This window comes from Scomber scombrus, chromosome 9 (genome assembly GCF_963691925.1).
Source record: "Scomber scombrus chromosome 9, fScoSco1.1, whole genome shotgun sequence".
NCBI classification, from domain to species: Eukaryota; Metazoa; Chordata; class Actinopteri; order Scombriformes; family Scombridae; genus Scomber; species Scomber scombrus.
The window spans coordinates 14,239,555-14,257,392 of record NC_084978.1 but is presented as its reverse complement, the minus strand read 5'-3'; the positions used below and the strand labels follow the sequence as shown (position 1 = coordinate 14,257,392).

The 17,838-nt window shown below is 37.7% G+C and overlaps 2 protein-coding genes across 2 annotated transcripts in view; both read right to left on the bottom strand.

Annotated features, from left to right (window-relative positions):
- The window catches only part of mrpl11 (mitochondrial ribosomal protein L11), a 44,333-nt gene extending 40,454 nt beyond the window's left edge, over nt 1-3,879 (bottom strand). Inside the window, exon 1 of the mRNA XM_062425782.1 lies at nt 3,818-3,879. The gene's annotated coding sequence lies outside the window, so the exon portion shown is untranslated. The remainder of the gene's footprint in view (nt 1-3,817) is intronic.
- A 2,728-nt stretch (nt 3,880-6,607) lies between these two features.
- si:rp71-46j2.7 (uncharacterized) lies at nt 6,608-17,354 on the bottom strand. Its single transcript, XM_062425215.1, has 16 exons — nt 17,289-17,354; nt 17,053-17,161; nt 15,995-16,208; nt 15,506-15,648; nt 13,958-14,120; nt 13,733-13,788; nt 12,628-12,806; nt 12,420-12,530; nt 12,154-12,279; nt 11,413-11,511; nt 11,168-11,326; nt 8,821-9,436; nt 7,857-7,920; nt 7,588-7,769; nt 7,407-7,495; nt 6,608-7,306 (listed from the first exon to the last, which is right to left on the bottom strand). Exons 1-16 carry the CDS (start codon nt 17,352-17,354, stop codon nt 7,208-7,210), a joined length of 2,475 nt encoding a protein of 824 aa, XP_062281199.1. The 3' UTR covers nt 6,608-7,207.
- Between the last annotated feature and the right edge of the window lie 484 nt (nt 17,355-17,838).

Sequence of the window (17,838 nt, the reverse complement as noted above, 5' to 3'; positions counted from 1 at the left end):
CATCAAACTCAAACCACTGACTGGAGTGTCAATAAATAGGCTAAAGTTAGACTGAAGGCTCAACTTTTGTGTGAATCAGACTTTATTGTCTGACAGACTTTATTGTCTGATTCACACAAAATCAGACTTTATTGTCTGATTCACACAAGGATGGGTTAAGTCAAAGATCCTGAAACATTTCTATGGTGTCAATGGACAAAAAAAAAACAAAAACAGAAACGCATTTTTAGAAGAGGATATGAGGGTGATCTGACTCGTACCATTGTCAGGTTTCCCTATAGTGAGGATAATATTCAGCCGCAGCATGCACATAATCAATGTGAGGGGACTGGGAGGAGAAACAGCAATGCAGGCACAGATTTAGATGATTAAATCCTCGGGGGAAGCACCACAGCCGACACTTGGATACACAAGACTCTGACATTATAACACTCACTCTTCAGAATTACAGCTCCGATACTGCAAGCCAAGTGTGACTGCAGCCAGAGTGTGACACAGTCAGTGCTCTGAACCCTGGAGACATTTGTTCCTGTGGGGCTGCAGCTGGATCACTGGTTTCCAGTCTGAAGCTAATATTAGATCCTGATTATACAGCAAGAGATGTGCAGAGTCACTGAGATTGATCGCCTTTAAAAAAACTACAAAACATTATGAGCTGGAATGTATTTGTAATTTATGCTCTATAAAAATTGAAACTGTGCAGGCATAAATTAATGTGGGATTACCAGCTGGGCAAAGTGGCCATTTGCCCCAGACCAACAGACCTCCAGGGGCCCTAAAATCTCCAGGTTCACTGTGTGCCAGTTGCTTTTTGGTAATTTGATGACTTTCGCATTTGCAAAACTTAAGTGCCCTTTATTATGTCCATGTCAATGTAAAGAGGCTCTGTGTCAAAACTGAGCTCAAACACTTGTATTATATTGTTTTAAATCTTGCTTTAATGGGGCAGAAACCTGATTAAAGATGTGGTTCATCAAATTATAGAGACCCTGGGGTCAGGTAGTATTCCACTTCAGGAGTTAATGGATAGATCAATACATCAAAATAAATAAAATGAAGCTGCCATCGTGAGCTGTGTTCACTACTCCTGATGTAAAATTAGAGGCAACAAGATCCCAACAACATACATCACCAGATAAACCAATAGCTCCCAACACGGGGTCCTAAAGTTACTGCATGATTAGTAGAAGAATTAAGAAAAAAAGTAAATTCACCTACATACATTTTTCCTCTAATAATCAAAACCATTAGCCCACTTTTCAATGTTCAAATCTAAAATTCCTCCCACTTTTCACTTTGAAATACGTCACAATACGGAAGTTAGAAACTCTCAAAATGCTGTTTCATCTGGACAATAACTTAAAACTTGTTTCTCATTCACCTTTTAAGACAACATATAATGGCATATTAGAGTGTATATGGGTGAAGGGTCCACATGACCTTTTTACTTTTCAGATGAAAATTTGACACAATGGATAATATAACGCACTTTTAAAACACAACACATTGTTAAAGATGAAACCAGTGGTTTCCAATCTTTTTGTCTTTTGATGTCTTACAAAAAGCAGTGTGGAGTCGGGTTCATATTTCAGATGTCTGTGAGTTGTTAACAACTCCACCAAATAGTGATTTTTCCCTCTAATCTTCAATGGTTTAATTTAAATAAATGTTCAAATTATCCAATATGTCACCAAAAATCAAAATTTATGAAAAAGTGCAAAAACTGAAAACAGATTGGTGTATCTGAACTTTGTTTTTTCTTCTAGGTTGGGAAACACTGGACTAAACTGCATATAAGGTTGTTTAAACTATCTTCACCTTCAGCAGCTACAACAATAACACACTGCTAACAGACTGTGACTGTTTCCTTGGATATACCGTTGAAATTAGGGCTGCAGCTATCGATTATTTGTGTAATTGATTATTCTATCCATTATTTCATCGATTAATCGAATAAATTATTTTGCCTTATTAAATAGCAAAAGTAAAGATGAGAAAAAGGACAAAAAAGACATGTCTCTGAAAATGAACAATCAAGTGGGTTTTAATCTAAAACTAAACCCACTTATTGCATTTAACTTCAGTACCTTCTGAAACAAATAAATGAAAATAATAATGACATATGACATACTTAAGATTTATAACTTAGACAAAGGCTATTTGGTCTGAATATTCAATTGTTTTAATCAAAACTAAACCCATTTATTGCATTTAACTTCAATGCCCTCTGAAACAAATGCATGAACTTACTTACTTTTAGTGTGACTGATTTTAATTTTTGCATCATTAGGCTAACATACAATTAAATGCACTAGATTTCCCCGCTCCTCCTACCTCAGGTTTTCAGTGTAGAGACCTGAGATCAACCTCCCTGCTCCTGTCCTCATTTCCTACTGCTGACTGACTGGCTGACTGAGATCTTCTCAGCAGGGAGAAACTGATAGTTCACTAACTAGAACAACAAGCTTAATGATCCACACGGTGACGTTATGAAAAGAAGACATGACGGGCAAATAAACGATAGAAAACCGATCGGTGTGTGTGTGTGTGTGTGTGTGTGTGTGTGTGTGTGTGTGTGTGTGTGTGTGTGTGTGTGTGTGTGCGCACGCGCCCCCGACTAGATGCCGCACACACTTTGTAGTTTCCACTCTAGTAAACTGCTCTGCGACATAGCGAGTGACGCGAAGTGCGTCAGTTATAACCATCCGTGTAAAACACAAGCAGAGCAGGTCAAATAAACGAGTGAAATGAATTAAACAAAGCTTCGATTCATGAAAAACTGCCTTGATCATTTTTTGTAATCGAATTATTCGAATAATTCGAGTAATCGTTTCAGCCCTAGTTGAAATTATCAAACCCCATGATTAAGAACAAGAGTGACATAATGTGTATCTACATCTTTAAAGATCCTCTCCAGATGTGTTATAATGTACATAAAATACTGTACTCTGAATATAATTGGAGTCTGATATGGTTCAATTATTTTGTGTAAAACCGTAAACTGACATCTCGTCTGTCTCCATTAAAAATTCCAGAGTCAGTAAATATGTTTCATCTCAAAAGTTTAACAGCTGGATTCAAGACGTCTCCTCCACTGTGAAGTCTCAGTGTTTGTGCATTGCAGACTTGAAGTCAAGTTTCCACATCACACTGTTGTGAGGATTGGACCAGGTTTGGCTGCAAAACTAGGTGTGATGTCACAAACCCTGTAGGCCCACCCCTTAAAATGGGATTTTCAGTGAAATAATAATGTTGTTTTGTAAAATCATGTCAATATTTATTATGTGCTCAATTTAACTAATGTGCTTTTGGTAATAATGATATTTTGTAACCATTGTTAAGTAGAAAAGTCTGACCAGGGACAGAAAGGGGCAACAAATTAGCCTTGGCTAGATATCCTGTAAGTAACACATCTATATCATGTTATCATAACTTGTTACAGTGGGTTTTTCATTGTCCCTGACAAGTAAACTACAAAAATGGGCACAGAGAAACTTGAAGGTGAAAACAGCCTTCTAGTGTCAAACCGCACATACATCAATCTGCACAGTGAAGCTCAAACATGAAACTGAAGGAACAAGAAGTGAAGCACATTGTTAAGTAGGGGTGGACTTTAAAATCCCGCCTGATAAATGTTAAACGTGATAAACAGCAGCTCAACACACAGCAGTCACATTGAACATCAGAGGAAGCTGCAATCACATGAGCGCCATAAACACACCGAGCATCCACACACACTGCCTCAGACTGTCACACCAGTACAAAGAGCATCGTGTTAAACTAAAAAGAAATTAAATAAAGCACATAAACCACGTACCTGTCAACTGTCCTGTACCTTCACGCCGTCGGCAGCTCTCTTCTGGGCGCAGACATGTTGGATAACTGAACACAGCGGCCTGCGTGCTGCATATAATCTGCACGCTGCCCCCTGCTGGTGTGGAGGACAAAGAGCTGCAGGACCTGACAGGAAACCGAGACCTGATGTTGCTCATGAGTACTGAAGTGGTTCCCAACCTCTTTGGTTAATGAGCCCATAAAATAAAGCAAAGTCATATATTGTATTGTAATGAAAGAGGACTTATCTGGTTTTATTCTTAATAACTGTTAAAGGCGATAAGGAGATAAAATACAATAAATAACAACACATAAAACAAACATTTGAGGAAAGTTTGGAGGAAAAAAACAACAACAACAAATTTGTGTGTCAGACTTTTTTTTCTTTCTTTTTTCCTGTCCTGTCCAGTCCTATCATCTCACAACCCTTTAGATAATCCACTGATCCTTCATGAGGGTCCTGACCCCCAGGTAGGGAACCACTGACTTACCTTCACTGTTTTTAAAGTCTATTTCTTTAACATGTTCTTTATTGGCTTTTTACACTGCAAAATGTAAGTAAATATATATGCTATTCACATAATGTATACATCCAAACCACCATATGCTGTCCATTTTAGATAGGCATATCATGTAATTTCCCTCTCTTCCACAAAAACACTTTCCAGCTCATCAGATATAGAAAGAGGTTTTACTTTAGATAAACTTTTGTCCTCCATCACTAACATCATTATAAGTGCATTATGATGGGATCTTCTAATGGTCAGTATGAACAAGAGGAATGATTACAGCAATAAAACATGTTTCATTGTTCATTTGAGCATTTCACTGTTCTTTTAATAAAGGCTAAGAAGTTGTGAATCCATTCTTTAATTAATATAACCTTTAATTCTGAAACTGTCTATTTGATTTTGCTCTTAATTCTGCTCCCATTATTCCCACGGTTTTAGAGAAGCCTTTTACATGCAGTAGCTTACAAAATAATCACACCACAAGGTCCATGCAGTAGGTGCTCTGGTGCTTTCATTCAAATCACACCACCTTCATCTGTAGGTGGAGTTGCCATGGTAATGTACCATCACCCACCACTTTATTAGGAACATCTGTGCAATGTAATGCAACCCAATATAACTGCACTGCCATAAATTGTACTTTATGTTTATTATTGAGGTCATAATGGCGGTGGTGCTGTACTGGAGTGCATTGTATTGAAAAGTGTTCTTAATATTTTTCCTCCCTCATTCATGTTAATAGAGTGGACAAAATATTATAAACACTTTTCAGTATAATGCTCTAATATAGCAGATCCTTATTTATGGCATTAGTGCTGGTGAGTTTATGTGCAAATGCAAATTTCCATTCTGTCTGTTTTCTACACTTGCCCCCAATTTTTCACTCCACTGAGCACTTAAAGGACAGCAACACATATTCACATATATGTTACATTATTTCATTTAGTGACATATTGAAACCCAAGACTCTATGTTCTTTATGGCTTCATTATTAAAACTGAATTATTTTGAACACGTGGTGCATCTTTTTAAATACATTTCCCCAAAATATTGCCTGACATATTTGGCATCTATGGACACTTATAATATCCAAATAATATTCTGTAGCTGTGAAAATAATCCCACCACATGGTCCATTTGGGAGCTTTCAATCACTTCACATGATCTTCAGCAAAGGATTCATTGTGCTTGAAGAATTTCTTCTCTAAGGAGCACCTTCAAGGATGTCAGGATCATGTTGGTCTAAAATCTGAGGTTCAAAGTTCACTCTTCACCTTGGAAACAACAGATAACAAAATCTTACAACAAGGTCAGGTTTGTTGCTACTGTGGAGCTTTTGATCACATCACATGAGCTTCAAGGTGAAGAGTGAACTTAGGACATCTTATAGGCCAACATGAAATGTGAGCATCTGCTGATGAAGACCATGTGATGTAAGTACCAGAACAGCTGCTAAATAGACCTTATGGTGAGATTGTTCTGAGAAATGTCAGTGGGTCAGTTGCTGTGGGTTTGAGCTAAATTTAGACAACTAAAATTATTTATTGAAGACTGAATTGATCCAGAGACTGAATTCTCTACTGTACTTACTGTAAATATTTGCATCATAAGCTTGTAAATCTGAATTCATGTTTACAAGTCATCACCTTAGGCTGGATCATAATCCGTCTTATACTTCTGGAAATGAAAGTGTTTTATTTAGTGTGATGTTACTTGGCTTCAGGTACTGAAGTGAACAAAAAATGAATTAATGTTGTTGCACTGCGAGATAATCTCCCTCCTGTGACCTGGACCAGAATAATCCTCTAATTAATTCTGTTACACTTCCATAATGAAATTGCGCCAGCATTTCCATTAAGTGTTATAGAAAAAACGGCCACAGTTGTTGGTTATGGTTGATTGTTTTTTTTAGCTGAACTGCAAAGCATGACAAATTGCTCAGTCTTTCATCTGAATCAGCACTGTTTTTGACAGCACAAAAAAAAAAATCTGAAGCAATACGAGCCAGATTTGATGCAGATATTTGGTTCAAAGCTGAGGAATTTTCTGCACGTTTGATGTAATCTGATAGAAAAATGGGACGTGAAAGCATATTACCCAGACACTTTTTATTATAATTATTTGAATACATCTCGCTCTCCCCTTACAGGATTTCTCTGAGTGGATTAACTAGTTCAACTCATCTTTCCCCAAATATTGTTTCAGAGCGAATAAGCTGCGGACATCAGTAACCAATTTATTTGACTTTCAATCTACCTTTATGCAAAGACTTTCACAGTGTCTAAACTCAACTTAAATACACCAAGACAAAAATATGACTGAAATATATTTATTAAAATATTTAAATTGGCATACATTCAAAGTATTTACATTATTTCAAGTTTCCTTTGACAGCATGTTTTGATATACGAGTCGAATCAACCAGAATACAAACTCACCTTACACAGTGCTCGAAGTGACAAAATATTTTAGGAAATTCAAATTCATTAACATGAAATTGTGTAGGGTGAAACTCAAACTGTAATATAAAATCATTGTTTACTTTCTCCTTCGAGTTAAACAATAAAGAGGTTTCAAAAGGCAGCTCCCACAAAATTAGTTTCTGATTTAATAAACACAAATACATTTATCACACTGACAGTGAACAAAATACTGTAAAAATCAGAGGAAAAAATTCACAGCATGTCTGATAGGTTTGAGGTAAAAACAACATAAAAGGGTGTTTGACATTGATAAAGTAATGGTCAAACACATTTAAAGGCATTTAAAGACAGACATTCAATAAATAATTTCATGTTCTAAAATGTCAAAAAAAGTACCATGAGAAACACAAGCAGGATCACAGATCACAGTTTCACAGATCAGGTGCTGGAGTTGGTCATTTTCTGTAGGGCAGCAGCGCTCACATTTAGGGAATGCTCATTGGGAAAAAATTCACGAAACAGGAATGACAGGAGCATCTGTCAAAAAACATCAGCAACATAATCAGAACAAGATTTTGACACAATATTAAACAAAACGTGCAAATTAGGTATAATTAGCAAAGGTTTGGATACTCACATAGACCAGCATTTTGTTTTCTTCACTGTTCTGCAAAAGATTAAAAACAGACTCCATATCCGTCTTCTTGAGGACAAGATAGTTTGAATCTATGGAAAGAACATAAAAATATGTTTCAGATGCATCATCGACAACAACAACAATAATATTTCCTGTTAAAGCTCGGGGAAGTGCCGCCTACATTTAGCATTAATGAGGTGGTGCGCTCGATCCCTGGCCTCATTTTTGTCCTCGTCTGTGCGAGGAGGTCGAGGAGGTGCTGCTGCTGGTGACTCTGGCCACAGCTTGTCACGCAGAGTGTCGATGTATGCGGCCATCTGTGCTTCTGTTGGGTTGATCTTGTCTAAGAAAGTGTTCACTTTCCTGGAGAGATATACAGCTCAGTCACTCATAGAACAAATAAATGAATATATGTATGAATGTGTGAATGTTTTGTGGCACCAAACTTACTTTTTTAAGATCGGCATGAACGGTTTCAAAATGGCATCAAAAATGTTTATAAGAATGGAGTTTCCTGTAAAGAAAAGAAGAGTATTAGATTTGCCTTCGAGCACTTCTACAAAGGACCATTTTTTTGTGCATGTTTTAGCTTTTTTGTCACAAATGATACATTTCTACCTAAAGGTGCATTCATTATTATTTGAAATACAACAAAACATTAAATGTTCAAACATAAAACCAAACTAAAACTAGAAGAGGCAACAAAGACTTGCAGAGCTACAGGGTTGAATTCTCTGATTCCTTTCACATGAAGCCTTTCCATTCTATGTTAGTCTAAAATATTGATTAAAGTACATTTAACATTTTCTCCAGATATTTAGAATTGTTAAATGCATTTTCCTTCCTTCAGTGAGCCAATGGTTTTAGCTTTAAAAAAAAAGAAAGTAAAAATTAAATGTCAGAAGTTTGAAGTTTACTTGAAAAGTTCAAAGTTAATGTTCCCCATTGGCAAAACATTTGTAAACCAAGCATTGAAATCCAGTTACCTTTGACTAAGCAGTCCAAACAACCTACAACCTGTATGATTAAGAATTTATGTAATGGAACCGTTATTGTTTGATTACTTATTTATTTTTACTTTTTGACAGCATGGCTTGTGAATACAAAGCAGCCAAATGTCAAGACTGGATTATCGGAGCTTGTCAAAAGTCCATGAATGCAAAAGGTCTAATAAAAACAACCATGCTTACACCTAAAAATAACTCCTGATGATTAATAAAGAAGACCAAATGTTCACTGCAAGAATTATGTTCAAAAATTATGAAAAAATGCAATGATGAATCTAAAAAGATCCAGTATGCTTTGAAAAATGTTGGCAGTCAAGTACCAATTTCGAATAAATGGACAGCTAACAACAGTCTGTACACTCTTAATGCACTGAAAAACATCAGCTGACTATAAACAGTGAACCAACCAGATATTTCTTTCAGCAGATCAAATATGGCTTTGGTCGTCTCTAGCTGCTCCCTGTTGTTCTGAAACTGGGAGTCCTCCCCTCTTGTCACAGTGCCCTGGTCCTTCCCTTTAGGTTTGAGAGATCCACCTTTGGAACATATCTTCTCCTTTTTATGGGACTTTGTACTGAAATGAAGCCATGACGGGCTTTCTGCGCCCTCCCCATGTAAGCCTCCGTTTTGGCTGCAGTGTGGCGTGCAACCTGAAAGAGGATGGTCTTCATCATTGGCATTTCTTGTCAAGACCAGAGACTCTTGTGACCTGGATCGGGTCAGTCCTCTGAAAATCATTTTAAAGTGAGAGGTTAAGGGATTATCAGAGTCTTGAGAGCAGCTTTCACTTGAGTCTAAGCCTGCGACAGATTTCTTTTCGGTTTCTGTCTCTTCTTCTGCTTCCTCATGCAGATCTGAATGAGACTTGCATTGGGAGATAAGAATTGTTGGCACTGTCACACCAGTAGCATCACTTCCCTTTTCAGTTGAGGCACTTGGGTTTTCTAAAGGCTGAGGTGGATATGCTGGTCGTGGAGATGGCACTATGATTTCTTTCTGGGCTTCTGTCTGAGGGCTCGAGTTCTGTAAAGCAAAAACAGAAAAACAAGCTCTGACAGCTGACTCTGAGGCTCTGACCTTTATGGTGCAGCATGGCAGACACCGACAACAAACAAATATGACTTTTGAAAAGGGCACTCTACTGATTTTGCACATGATGTTCAGTTTACTCGTAATGGAGTATTATACAGCCTGCGAAAACAGCTGCATAATGTCGTCTGTGACTCTGAAGAGAGATTTCTGAAGTCTGACACTGTGTCTTAGCAGCAAGCGAGCGTCTGACTATCATCACTAACATCAAATGCTTTCTATCCACTTCTGTTATGTCATGTAAACAAACCACGTACCTATCAGCAGAGCAAACAAGATGAGACTGGAGACATAACCATTCAAGTAAAAGATGGGTGATGACTATCCTAGCCTACATTTACTTTTTAAACAGAAAATATGTTTTATATTGTGATATTTAGAAGTTTCTTTATTGGAAATTACAAACCATATAGCCAACATCTCTAAGTGTCCAAAGATGCCAAAAGCTCCATGGCAATCTCCCTCCAGCCAGCTGCTATGTTATTTAGGTTTTTAAAATGAAATGAGAAGTTGTCATGGAGATAACTCATCTGACAAAAGTTCAGCTCCAAAACGCAGTGCTGAATCTAATCGCAATGTCTGCTCTATTTAAAGAAAAAGGCTTCCTTTGAAGTCTGTGTATCTTGGTGCGACAATATCACAGCATCCTGTTCCATTTAACATTATTATCTTATCTTTAATATCACAATCCAAATCAAATCCATAATGTTTACTACTCTTATGGAGCGAAAGATTTGGTGAGCAGTCTTACAGAGAATAGATGCATGGAAAAGGACAAACTGGTTTGTAATTAAGGATTTAAAATTCACTTGTCACTCCTGTTGATTAACAGGGCTCAACAGGCAGACATACTGCTCCAACAAAAACATATCTAAATGTAGCTGCAGTTGGAGCATTTATTCTCTGAGAAATATCCTAAGCTGAACACACATTGCACTGACATTCACAGCTTACATTATACTCCTAACTTCATATTCTGCTCCAGTCTTTCTCGACCACACAACCTACAAACCTCCCCTTTTCCCATGGCAATGCATTGCAAAGGTGAAAGATGGAAATTAATGTTGAACTGAATGTAGCTGCATGTATGAATAGCGAAAATCACTAGCAGTGCCTAGTGCCTGAAAGGATATCCCAGTAATTTACTGGGGGCTATGTGTGACGGAGACTTTAAGGTGATATACTTCTATAATACATTTCTTCTTGTCAACAAAGCAAATGAAAAGACCAAAAACAACCATGTGCTTTCAACTCTAAATATAAAAATTAGTCCAATACATAATTTAAGTTTTGAAAAAAGGCTCACTTATTGTTTGAAACAGCTGGGTACTGTAGTTTCTAGCAAACATAACTTAACAGTGTCTTTGTTGGGACATTATTGTAGGCTTTGAATTATTACGCATTAGGTCCTCTAGTGAGTATTTACATTTACATGCCATCCACTGCAAGTGTGGCTCACTAAAATGTTTTTCTTATAATCTTCTATAATAATAATAACAACAACAATAATAATAATAATAATAATAACAACAACAACGGAAGTCTATGGCACAGAGGAATAAGCTAAATGAGGCTTGGGCTTGTTGCTTGGATCAGTTCATTGTTGATTTTGAGTTTTTGGTCAGACTTGTTGACAATAAGAAAGATTGAAAATTACCACTTTACCTCATCTTCTTCTTGTCCTGGAGTCAGGAAGTAAGCCAAGCCGCTCAGAAGCCCCCACACGCCTCCACAATGTTCCTCTTCATTCAGCAGTTTCTCCAGTGGGCAGAGGAACTGAAAAACCGGTTGTGTGTGGCCCATCAGATTATCAGACATTAATTCCTGAAAACAAAACAAACAAAATGTTGAGCCATGATGCATTTCAACTGTATCTGTCAGCACATCTGAGTTTCTCTTGTGTCTTTCACCTTCAGGAAGTGCTCCACTGACAGTCTTGCTTTTTCTTTGACCTCATCGTTGATCTCTGACTCATCCACCACCAAGACTGAGGGCAGGTTGGTCGAGTCCTGAAAAATTAGTGTTTTATTACAAGACAGCTTCAAATCTTAATAGCACTTGGTATAAATTAAAAAAAAAAAACAGTACTCCATTTGAATGCATTTAAATTTGTGATACAGATAAGTCACATTCAATGTCATGATTTGTTTTCATTACAAAGCTTCAAAGAAACATTTCTAGTTACATTCTTTAATCTAGACAATTTCTCCCTTATATCTATATAATTAAACATACTCATGCATGCATGTTGACATTTCTGCAGGAAGTTCATACTGCAGGAAAGAAATGTGGAAAATGTGATGCAAATCTATAGTATGAAAGGTATTTCCAGATAATGGGTCACCGCCCTTAGTTGATGGCAAGTACAGAGTCATTGTTTTGCTGTGTAGTATTGTAGTACTTTAAATTGTAGCCCCATTGTCCACACTTTCCCCATTTCAACTCCTGAGAACCTCAGATGTATTAAAATAGACATTTTTTAATTAATGTCATGTTGCCAAAAAGCATATAGAAGAAAACATCTTGACCAGATTAGATTGAATTTACCTTAAGAAGAATTTATTGCAGTGAATTGATTACGTAAAAGCAGGAATACTTAACACATTTAACACAAGCAAAACAAGCAAAACAGGTATCTGGCTGCCCTTTACCTGCCATCTGTTGCGGAAATATATGATGTCCATGTAAGACTTTCTGATGTCCCACTGGAGGTTCTCAGGGCTGTCCTTTTCCTCTAGGTGAACAGTAAAGATCAGCTCCTCAGTACCCCAGTCAGCCTACAACATAGTCAAATCCGACTTCAAACACCAAGCTCAAACATTAACATACCGTCCAAGGACAAGCTTTTACAGAGCCTCAGCAGGCATATTACAGGCCTCCAGGACATTCCACTCTTTCACTGATATTTATAACTCACATGAGGGATGCTGACAAGCCAGCAGCCGACGCACCACATCTCGTACGACAGCTTGAATTCCATCATGTCCTGTTGGACGCTTGTCAAGTACTTCTCCAGATCCTTGTCCTCCTAATGAGTGTTTGGCCAAAAAGCAACAATGAATCTGTCATGCTTCACAAACTGTCGCCTTCAGTTTAATATACTGTGTTATCTGCAGGGGCCTCACCCCGTCAGAGTCCTGCTGGCTGTGAACCGAGCCCTCTCTGCTACTGACATCATCCTCGTCCACGTTGCACATTAACCTCATAACCAGCTTCTGCTCCATACCTTTCATCTTCTTCTTCTTGGCTTTCTTGGTCTTCATCTTGTCTACAAATTTTGACCATCCCTCTTTTAATTTGTTGCCTGAAAAGTACGACAGTCACATATCAAAAAGTGAGATAATTTCACAGTTTATGTTCTGTCGTTGCGGTTCTACCTTATTTTACCATCTTTTGTACACATTTTTTTCCTTCAGATGCAAGTAGAATATATGGAGAGAACAACAATTAATTCCACCTTAATCTTGACTTAAATGACTGTTTGACTGGACTTCTGCATAACTTTATGCATCACTATAATGAGGATATGGGGGAGAAAACTTTGCTGGATAAAATGTACACTTGATTAAGCATGCAGGCAAAGTAAACGTGATTAGCAATCAAACTTTCAACGCTATGATGTAGGTGATGGCCTGATAATTATTAAATATTCCATCAGAGTTTGAAAATTCTTACAGATTATGACAAATTAAGTTTTTTTTGCAGAATTTACAATGCAATCATTAGAGAAAATATGCATATTTATTACATCAGATGGTTCATTATCAAGGCATAATCAATTCTTATTCAGTCATCATTACCGTCGAATTGTTTGCAATACAAATAGACGCTAGTTGCTTGAAGACAGCAAAGAAATCATTTAGCATTCAGCTTGTCGTTTGTGTAATTAGTCGTCTGGACCAACAAACAAAGGAAACGGAGTAATTATGCGCCGAAATGCAGTCTGGTAAAAACCATAATGTCACATAGATGAGAACACGTTGCTATTCATCAACCTGTTGTAGAAGACGTTCTGCAAACACAGGCCTCTACTCTTTAAACACATAATAACTATTCCATCTGCCTCTCTGAAATCTCCATCATCCTCATCCGAAGCCATTTTTCAATCAAAAGTGAAAGGCAGGGTAATCACATCTATTGTTCTTAGAGGTTTAAGTGCCAAAGGGCTTTTGGATTACATCAGCATATTTCAACAGCTCACTCAGAAAAACAAACAAAAAAACAACTCACTTTTCCTTTTGCCCTGGATGCTGATGATGGTTGAACTTCCTGCTTCCTCAAAGCTCCTAGAAATCCCCAAAGAAAAATATAAAGAAATAAAGAAAAAAAACAGTCAGCAAACAAAACCAGGTCAGTTCCAATTTCAAACACAGAAGGTGGCCGATACAGTCATTGCTTTGAGGCTCTCTATGACTGGGTGAAGCTGGCGGGGCGCAAAAGATGACAGCTACTCACACTTCACTGCCCTCGCCCTCCTGTGAAGCCAGAGAGGCTCGTTCCGGGTCTGATGCGCACAGCTCCTCCACAGAGCCTTTTGGGGTCACGCTGTCGAGCTGGCTCACCACCAGCTGGTTCAGGTTGTCGGGATCGGACAGCCATGTCACCAAATGCCCCAGCCCTGAAGAAAAACAACCAACACTGTGACTATAAACACACTGAAATCCTGAGGCTAGATTTTCACATCCAACACTAATCAATGGATTCTAATTAAATCCTCTTAACAAAGCTGCACCGTCATTAATAGTTCCACAATTTAAACAAGAAAAAGAATAGTTCAACATTTTGGGAAATACCTTAATTTCCTTTGTTGCTTAGAGTTAACAGTAGCTGGTTAATTTAGCTGAATATATTTAAAGCCTGGAAGCAGGAGGAAACAGCGGGGCTGGCTCTGTCCAACACCTCTAAAACTCCCAGCCAAGAAAGAAACAGCCTGGCACACAACCAGACAATTACATAAATAATATAACAACTTGTGAAGTTGTTCTTTTGTACTGAAGTGGTTTTGATGTTTACTTGAAGTTTGTTGCATTTACTCTAATCTAATTTGTGGTGATGTAATTTTAAATTTCAGGATTTCATTGTTTGGTTTTAGGTCTGTTTTCTTGGCAACATGTTGGAAACAACTGATTTCCTTTTCACATGTCATCCACTGGATTTTAAATGTCTGTAATCATAAATAAATCTTGTTTGGATTAAACAAGCAAGATATAATGCCTTAATTAGTGAGCTTCAGAGAAGCTGCTAACAGATTTGTCAGGCTAATTGTTTCCCTGTTTCCAGTCTTTATGTTAAGTTAACCATCTCCTGGCTCCAACTTCACATTTATCACACAGATATGAACGTGATATTGATCTTCTCATCCAACTGCAAGCATGAAACTGAATAACCATATTTTCCAAAATGTGAAACAATTTGAAACATTTCTTTTCACTTCTAATGTTTCCAGTAGTTAAAAATAGCTAGTGCAAATCTTGTAAAATATGCAGCCAAGCAATCATGTTGCCGAAAGTCATCAAGAATAATAATTGAAATTGATAGAAACATTATCCTATTATTAGTAGTGTATTGTCAGTTTCCTGTTTGCTGCAATAAACAGCCTTTATAAAACTGCTAACTGTTCCCAATTATTTAATAACACTTGTCAGAAATTAGCTGTTTTGGGCCAACAAAATAAGAAACAGACTTGACTTGGAGATAATTCTTTAATTAACGCCATTTATTCTAACTGAGCAATATGCATAATTGCAAACCCTACTGCACAGTAAGACCCTCAAGAGATAAAACATGTTATCTGTTACTAAAAAAAACCATAAAAGGGAATTGGCAAATCACTGTGGAAGGATCCTTCCTTTTATGTAACCCAAAATTCATGTCCTGAGCTCAACAGTGCCACCGACAATAAAGGATTACACACAATTCACACTTGAAAAAGAAGTCACGGGAGGCTTAGTCCTTATGTAAAACTGGTTTCCTGCAGAGAGAGAGAATTAAATGCTTTCTTACCCTTTAAGGCAACAATCTCGTTTAAGGCACAGCGGTTGACTTCGTGGCCCCAGAGAGATTTGGAGAAAAGGTTACGTACCAGGGCATCAGAAAACTCTCTGAGGACTGCCATCTCCTCCACTCTGGAGCTGAATAGGACCTCTCTGTGACAGAAAATACAACAGGGGAGGCAATGAAGACGAAAATCCAACGATTAATAAGTATTAAACTGGATCAAAGATGTTTATCACCACAGGTCTGATAATCGCTTGATCTAAATCTTCTGTCTGAATTAGATGCACTTCCCTTGAAACATCACTTATCAAAAGGAAACAACATGAGGATGTCACTGCAGGTATGATCCAATAAAAGTATGGTAAATTATTCACAGGCGATAAAAAATAGAGGAATTTATAGAGTTCAGACACATTTTTGAGAGTAAAGAGTAGCTGAAGCAGCAGCAGTAAAAACTGTGAGTCATTTAAAAAGGAGGAAGGTGTAAAGTCTCACCTGTCAGAGTGCCTCGCATTATGCAAGTGCTGTGTCAAAACGCGAATGGAGCCCACGACCGCCTGGCAAACATCAAAGTCTTTGGCTCGTTCAATGATTCGGTCGATTACGAAGTCGATCTCCTTGCTGAGCACCTGGTGCAGAGGCTGGCGCTCACAGGGCTCAGGGACGACGTACCAAGGCAGAACCAGCTGAGCGTAGGCACACTCAAACACTATGAAGAGCACCCGCAGCACAAAAGAAAATTCATATTAACACTGAGCTGCCACACACACCTCCTCAACATCCAATCAGGGACTTTCAAGCTACTTTGGTGTTTTTATTTCACTTCTGATGTCTGGTGCAGAAATCCTGTTGAAATTTGTTCATTTTAAGCTAAACACAAATATTCATTCCAGGTTTTTCCTTGAGATATACTTGTTTTTGATGAGATTAATACGAGTCTTAACAGCTCATACATTTGAATATGAGAGCTATATTTAGAACTGAAAACATTTAAGGCCTCTTAATTCCACAAGTTTTCAAGGTTTGCAAGAACCTTGAGCAATTTTAAATGAAACTCCATGATAGTATTAAAATCAATTTAAAAAAAACCCAAACACCCATATTCTCAGTCAAAGCGGAAATCTTATTATACAAAACCAATATAATTGACACAAAAAAACAGAAGCAAAGCGAGTACATCTGATAATGAGATATGAAAAGCAGATATAAAGATACTTCCTCTTTTACATATCGCAGTCATATGCAACCCATCTGTTGAAATGGTTTGTTTTTTCTCCTTTCTGTCCTTAAAGCCCCTCCTTACTTTATGTAACATGATCTCCAGCTGCAGCTGTGTCTGCAAAACTGACCTCCATTTTAACTGTGTCAAGTAAAAACATTGCTAACATTTGCTGACAAGGACACCAAGAACACCCTGAAGAGGTCAAAAACAGAAACTTGATTTTACTATCCATCATTGACTTAAATATTCATGCAAAGTATTTCTACCCTGCAAAGACAAATTAAACACAGCAAAGAAAAACAACTGTCCTTCTTTGTTAAACACGCCTCACCTTGCTGTAGAGACCTCTTGACATGTGGATATTGTGACTGCAGTGCTTCATCGTGCCCGTTACCTTCATCATCAGTCAAGTCATAAGACAAATGCTCTGCAATTGTTTTCTGGAAAACAGAAAACTATGAGTGCATTTAAATGTGTGTGCGTTATGATCAGGTTTTCTAGAGTATCCCATTATGTGTTACGTATGTAAACACTTTATCCTGGTTTTGAGAAACCTAGATATGCTACCTGGAGCACTCCAATAGAAACCAGGAAACGGTTGCATGTAAACACCTGATCCAGGTTCCTAAACATTCTTTGTTGGTACAGAAATGAGCGGCTGAGATGATGAGAAATCATGATATAACTGGACAAAGATCTTTAGAAACCTTCTTATGTTCCATTTGAACATCAGATCCAGAATAAGGTCAAAACCAGGATACTTGTGTGCATGTAAAAGCACTCTATGAGCCAACTATTGTGAACTCTAGGCCAGTGGCTCTCAATGTCAGACCCCCAGGGGTCCTTGAGAGGGCTCCAGGGGGTCCCCAGTAAAAAGGAGAATGATCTTCACTTCATATTTTCACTAATTAGTGTCAGTTTAGGAAAAACACGTTTTTCTTGCCGAAAATACACTGCATCCTACCCAACACCTACCATATGACCTTCCACCCCAAAAAAAGCACCTCGGGCAATGACTGATAATATTTCAAACATTTCAGGTATTTATGCAACTTGACTGTAAACATGGCAAACGAGTTAAATAACTGACCGACATACTGATAAGGAGTTTAAAGAC